Source organism: Anser cygnoides, chromosome 4 (assembly GCF_040182565.1).
Source record: "Anser cygnoides isolate HZ-2024a breed goose chromosome 4, Taihu_goose_T2T_genome, whole genome shotgun sequence".
NCBI classification, from domain to species: domain Eukaryota; kingdom Metazoa; phylum Chordata; class Aves; order Anseriformes; family Anatidae; genus Anser; species Anser cygnoides.
The window spans coordinates 19,132,647-19,139,301 of NC_089876.1; the positions used below are offsets into that span (position 1 = coordinate 19,132,647).

Here is a 6,655-nt window from a genome sequence, read left to right on the forward strand (position 1 = left end):
CTACACAAAACCATGGACTTTCCCAAATAAATGGGATGAAAATAGTAATAATGTAGAGTAATTGGTTTCCACGGATTTACGGTACAAGAAAGGATAGTCACGGCATTCTTGTGGGATTTGATTATTCAGCTGAGCTATGTTTCCAATTCCAATTGCCATTTTTGGAGGAAAAACAAATTATACAAAGAGGCACCTCAAAGAGTTTATTCAATATATATGCTTCAGAATGTTAAACAAACAAAAAAGGCATGAATAATGGCCACAAGTTTACTTAGCCACTGTATACCAGGAAAGGGCTATACACAGAAAAATCCCTGAGTCCCACCAACAACCTCCAGTGTATGAACAAATGAGTGCAGCGAAGTTGGTATACTGTCCAAAGGAACATAGGAGTTTAATGGTTTGTGGGTTTTTTTGAGCAATGCAAACAATAAAGAAAAATTTCCAATATAGTCTGAGAAAAGCTATTCAAGAGATGCTTCTGGCATTCATATAGAGGTTTCTTCCTCTGCACTTGAAGAAAAAAGGCTACATCTCACATAATGCCTATCAGTGAGACAAACAAGTGGATTCTGTTATCTACTGTAAGAATATGATATATTCTTATTATTTTTGTTTCTTTTCAATTGGCGTTTCAGAAGAATCTTTGAATTTAAAAAACAAAGTTAAACAAGAACCAGCTACTATGCCTTCAATCTAAAAGCTACTACATACAACTTTTCATATCTGCCTAGTGACTTTTATCTACCAATTCACTGTTATCTGCAATAAAGGAAATTATAATTGCTACAAGGAAGATCATAATAATTAAAGGAATATATATGACACCCTACATTACTGCCTGAACTGCTTTACAGCCAGATAACTACTTTAGTGAAACTGAGTAAAAAGAGACTGACATTACAGGAGAGTGGAACTGTTCCAAGGTGACCCTCTACATCAAACACTTACTATTTGTCCATTGCTATTTTTAGAGACAAATCTGGATAGATCTCATTAACGACGCCATAGACATGGTCTAATAATCAGATGAAGCTGGAACACTGTCAAGGTTTTAGACTTTCTTTTTTTAAACCAACAAACACACCAAATTCCTATCACAAAATAATTTATTTTAACTTTGTACAAATTACTGGCTTATACTCGGCTATTTTATGGCAATCAGTGCCAAGGAGGAAAATACCTAATTTCCTGAGGCTAAAAGTAAAGATATTTTCTCCAAGTTCTGCTTTGAAATCAATGTGGCTCATACCTTGTGTTCTCTTAATACTCCAGGACTTGGTGTCGTCCCAAATGACGATGGGCCACCAAGCTGTATGTGGACCTGGAAACCCATCATCCACCATGTTCTCAGAGAAACTGAATTCGATTCAATGTCTTTTGGACAAGAGATCCTACTACTTTTTAACTGCCTCAAATGTCATCAAATTTCTTCTCACTGCACTCTCGGAGGTAATTTTGCAAATAAACTGAAGAGTATCAAAATGCATTGCAATGTCACTATTTGGGGTCTTTGCTGACCATGTTTCAGTAAAGTTGCTTTCCTTGACTTCAGGTTAAAGTCTTCAGCTTATCTGGAAGAGACAAGCACTCGAACCCAGAGCGATATACAATTACTGGCCATTTGCATGCCATCTCATGTTCTCATCTCAAATAAATTCTGAAACAATGCAGTTTCTTTGGTTTTACCACACAGTACCAACTCTGCTTTTCCTACAGCCCAGCGTTGCCTTCACTTGCTACTCCTTAACTGCTCAAACACGAACCAGGATGGTATCATTCACTGAAATATGAAACATAATTCCCAAATGACAAAGCCATTATAATGCCAACAGTCACCCAGGGAACTCAGAGCACCCACTCCACTTTGTTCTTGCCTACGGTAACTGGTGTTTGCCTGTATTTTGAAAAACCCTGAGACAAGTGGTCCCAAACCCTGTGTGGTCCCCTCAGATAGGTTTGGTTAATTACATTTCTCACCCTGTTTGAAAATGCAGATACACTGTAATTATGAAAATCTCACTAATTTTCCTTCCTTTTCTCTCCAGTTCATATTAAAAAAACGTGCAACCAATGGCAAAGGTGTGTTCTGCCAATTACAAACAGGTTAGGTTTCTCACTGTTATTCATAATTCATGTCTGGAGCATGTGGTTATTTCAACTAGAATTACTGCTCAATAGCTGCACGTTAGATAAATCATTCCCCTAAACTCTTTCTCCTAGTTTTAACTTGCCAGTTACTACAGAAGGGAGCTTGAGAGCACATCCATATCACTTTTCCCTGCAGTGCCCAAGACCACACACAGTTAATAATCAAGAAATAGCCTCTTGAGAATAACAAATTAAATGGAGACTAAATTTCTTCAAACTAATTTTAGGAAACACAGTCATATATGAGTAGCTGTAAATAGCATACAGTAAATGCTATAATATGTGGGAGGTGACAAGGAAAGTGAAGCATTTTGACATTGGATTTAATTCTAAAAATTGCCGAATCTGAGGGAGAAGCCAGCAGAAAGAACGGAGGACAGCCACTCTAGTCTATGGGTTTCCTAGGAAACCTTCCTGCTTCCAGTGTAAAACACTGCCAAAAGTACACGTTCTCCAAGCAGTATTAAATTAGGACTGGTGCCAACTCTCCGCGAAGTTAATGGAAGAACAGTCACTGACTTCAGTAGAAAGGAGACTGAACTCTTAAGAAGTCAGCTCACTAAGGCAAGGACGGAGGTGGTCTTGCACACCATGCAAAAGCGGTTTTTTCCTACCACACATGATCTTCTGGTGCTGTTCAACTCACCCCACTACCCCAGGATCATGCTACCACTTACTCATTTCCCAATCACTAGTTCTATCATCATCCTTAGGTCATAAGATTCCAAGGTAGATTACATGGAATTCAGGCAAAAACTGAAATCACACCCTTCTCTAGAACAGAAAACACAGAACTGGAAGCTTCTACAACCTCTCAAAACAGAACTACCTCAACTACTCCCAAACAACACACATATATCATGGTTTTCACTCCTATTAACGGCATTTAGCTACATTTCATCTCTTCCACACAGAGAAGAAAATTGAGCCAGGAAGGAATTGACTCACACAAGTTGTATAAATTAACAGCTTAGCATAGCCATAAATATGTAAGTCAGGCTAAAAAGTAAATATGTGTACTGACATTTATAAACACTTAAAAGCAAACAAACAAAACTCTACAGCCAAGATTTTGGTGACAAAATTATTTTCAATAATTCTATTCTCTTCAGTGAAGAGTGCCACATAACCACCTTATAGTATTTGCTTTCTAGCAGTGCACGCAGCAAAGCAGCTACTATCTGTCATATTTTCCTTTTTTCATCCTCTTCCAGGTGGGAGAGGTATCTTGTTTGCATCAAGGATTTTATCTTTTTTTTGTTTATTATTTTTAAAAACACATTTAAATGGATGGGCCCTACTCCTGGGATAGTATTTTGAGATTTACATAATCATTTGTTTCTGAAGGATTTAGGCCACCATCTCAGTGGAGGCCTAAAGAAAGTTCTTGCCATGGCTCAGTTTCATTCATGTCAAACAAACAGTTAATAACTAGTTAATAACAGTTAATATCCTAATGCCTTACATTGGCTTTTAAATATCCTAAATATGGGCTATGCAGTGATGTAATATAAGATAAAAATCTAGACCCCAAGCAAAAATTATGTGGTAATCCAACAGAGTACTTCACTTTTTATATATATTCATCCACAACAGACACCTGAACTCAACACAAGAATGGATGAAATTTACGTGGATTCTTGATCTTGCAGCTTGTTCTCTTGTATTCAGTTTGCAAGGTTATCAGCGGAAATAATGACTCCTTCTGCTCTCAAATATTTACAAAGTTGGCTTTGTCCCAGTATTCCCCTTTCTACATCACCCTGTTCAGAGTTAGTACATGCTACACATGGCGCAAAGACTGTGGAGAGTACCAGGTGCACACTAAGCCTTGAAGGCTGTGGGATGAGTGGAAACCATACGTAAGCGTGGAGGCAAAAGAACATGCAAGAAGCTGGTGATGAGCATAATAAAAGCAGAGAAAGAGATGTGAAAAGGTACAGCGCAAAAGGCACTGAAGTAGAAAAGAAAAAAGGAAAAATGAGTAAAAAGAACATATCATAATAAATGTTTTTTTCTAATGAAGAATGAAAAACCCAACTACAGAAATATACAGCTGTGTGTACAAGTATTTGTATATGTATATATAAAGGACAAAAATACATATTACCATTCATCCTAACACCTGCAATACCAGACTTAAAAGTATTACAGTTGCTTCAACGGGTATTTCAATAGGAAATGGAAATACCTTTCAAATATGGAGAATTGAGCATGTGGAAATGAAACAAGTATGTGACCACTGATTTGAACCCACTGGCTTGTGCTCTTTTAGGTCAAGAATTTGAACCCCATTCTGTATTTCACCTGTTCAGCATCCACAACCTGAGAGTATTTATTTGGAGCTATGAAGTCTCTCCCTGTCTATGTTAAGTCTTCTGCTTTGACAGCATTTCAGAATGTTTACTAAATGTGTAGGGAACAAAAATTACCTAGCAGACACTGAAACTGAGAGGCCCAGATAAGTTCTATACCTTCCCCTGAAATTGCATGCTGAGGAATACAGTAAACTGGAAAAACGTAAGTTACTTCAGAAGTTAGAGCCACTTTCTCAAACCTATTACTATGGTGAAGATAATAGCTAAGTTGCACAAAGTTAATCACACCAGCCAAAGGAAGAGGAAAGAAGAAGAGGGAAGCCTATACCCTGTCGGCGCATGCTACAGGCTTCACACAGAAAAACAGGCTGCACGCCTCCTGTGGGAACATGGAGAAAGGAAGGAAAAATGGAACATAAATCACTATGCCTCTAGTTGTTCCTGAAAAAAATAAATTATATGTATGCTGAAGTATTTGCAAGAATGTAGCTGAGCAGCCATTAAACTTCACTACAATCAAGAAATCCCTAAACCAGAAAGAGTTCAATTCAAGATTGAGCTTTTAGGTTAAATCACATCAAAAGTCAGAAAGTTCTACAGGAACTCTAAGTGAATGACTTTTTAAAGCCAATACCAGGGACATTTCCTTTGAATGCACCTTGTGAATCGTCTCTATTTCTTACCCTTCCCTGCCACGTAACACTACCCCGCCCACAAACAAAACTCCCATTTGGGAAATGAGATGTCAGGTGCAACACTGCACAAGCAGGACACTGGAAGTATGTTTTTCACTTTTTTTTTCTGGATTGTTTTGTGTGTTTCAAAGTACCATGTGCACGGAAAGACTCAAGTTCTGGATGCATTGCACAGACCTGGACCCACATACACTAACTGAGTTCACTGGGAGATGTGACAGTTTCAGGACTGAACCCATGCATACTTCTGAGAGGCGAGGGCCTAAGGCTGTGCTCAGGCAATGTAACGGAGGCAAAGCCCCCCTGAAATCAGAGGAATTCACCTGTGTAAAGGCTACCCTACAACAGCAGGTTCAGTCAGGTTCTCATTGAGGCACATGCCTTTTGTGCAGTTTTGTCTGTAAACATAAAAATAGTATTTTAATGCTGTATAGCAATATAAAAATAAGAATGCCAAACTACCCCAAACATGTTTTTGCCTATTAAACGGGCTTAACACAGATGATATTCCTTTAAATTGTACAGGCCTCCAGTCGCTTTGAGTTTGGTAACTTAGATCTTACAAGAAAACATGTACTCGTGGACATTACGGGTCTTTTAAGGCGGACACAGTAGGTACGCTTTATAATTTTGTTTTCTGAAAGCCTTCCCCTTTACCTGTTGACGCCCACAGTCCCTACAGCACCCCGGCATGAAACCCACCCACCCCTCTCCCGGGTCAGGTGCGCCAGGCGGGCGAGCCGCGCTGCGGCCGCCTTTCGGGGCCGCCTCTTTGGGGCCGCCCAAGGCCCGCAGCCTCTCTGCCAGCCTCCCCTCAGCACAACTGCTGGGGGTCTCGCCCCCAGGGGACACCTCCCGCCCCCAGCCCGCTGCAGCCCCGGGCACGGCGGCCCGGCGGCCCGCCCCTCCCCGCCGGCGGGCCGGATCCCGGTGGGCAGGCCGCCCCGCAGCAGGCCGGGCGCCCCGCTTGCCCCCCGGCCCGGCTCGGCTCGGCTCGTCCCGGCCGGCTCACCTCGCTCACCAGCCCCTGCCAGTCGCTCTCGCTGCGGTGGGCGCTCATGGCTCCGGCCGCCGGCTCCGCCCGCCCCGGCCCGCCGCCGAGCAGCCTGCGGGGAGAGGCGGGGCCTGGCGCCTGCCTGCTCGGGCCTGGCCGCGGCCGGCGGGGCGCAGCGGGGCCCCGGGGCCGCCTCCCCGCGGCCGTGGTGGTCCCGCAGAGCCCGGCAGGCCACGGCCGGCCTTGCACGGTGGTGTCACCTGGGAGGTGTTTCTCGCATCCTTACACCCCCCCTCTAAGTAACATCCTCCGCCTAAGTACACCTTCCTCCTAAATAACGTCGGGGCTCTGCTGCGGCCCCGGGCACTGAGCAGCCAGAGGTGCCCGCACAGCACCGTGAATAAAGGGATAGGCATCAGGGACTGTAGGGATTTTAATGTTATATGTATGCAACCAGCCCCCTGTGAATTGTCCACACGCTCGCATTGTATACATAA

The 6,655-nt window shown here is 42.6% G+C and overlaps 1 protein-coding gene across 5 annotated transcripts in view; it reads right to left on the reverse strand.

Annotated features, from left to right (window-relative positions):
• Positions 1–6,334, reverse strand: part of CCDC149 (coiled-coil domain containing 149) — a 69,406-nt gene extending 63,072 nt beyond the window's left edge. For all 5 annotated transcript variants that reach the window (XM_066995721.1, XM_066995724.1, XM_066995723.1 and 2 more), the window contains exon 1: positions 6,177–6,334. In XM_066995721.1, coding sequence (XP_066851822.1) covers positions 6,177–6,224 — 48 coding nt within the window. In that variant the 5' untranslated portion in view covers positions 6,225–6,334. The remainder of the gene's footprint in view (positions 1–6,176) is intronic.
• Positions 6,335–6,655: the final 321 nt, after the last annotated feature.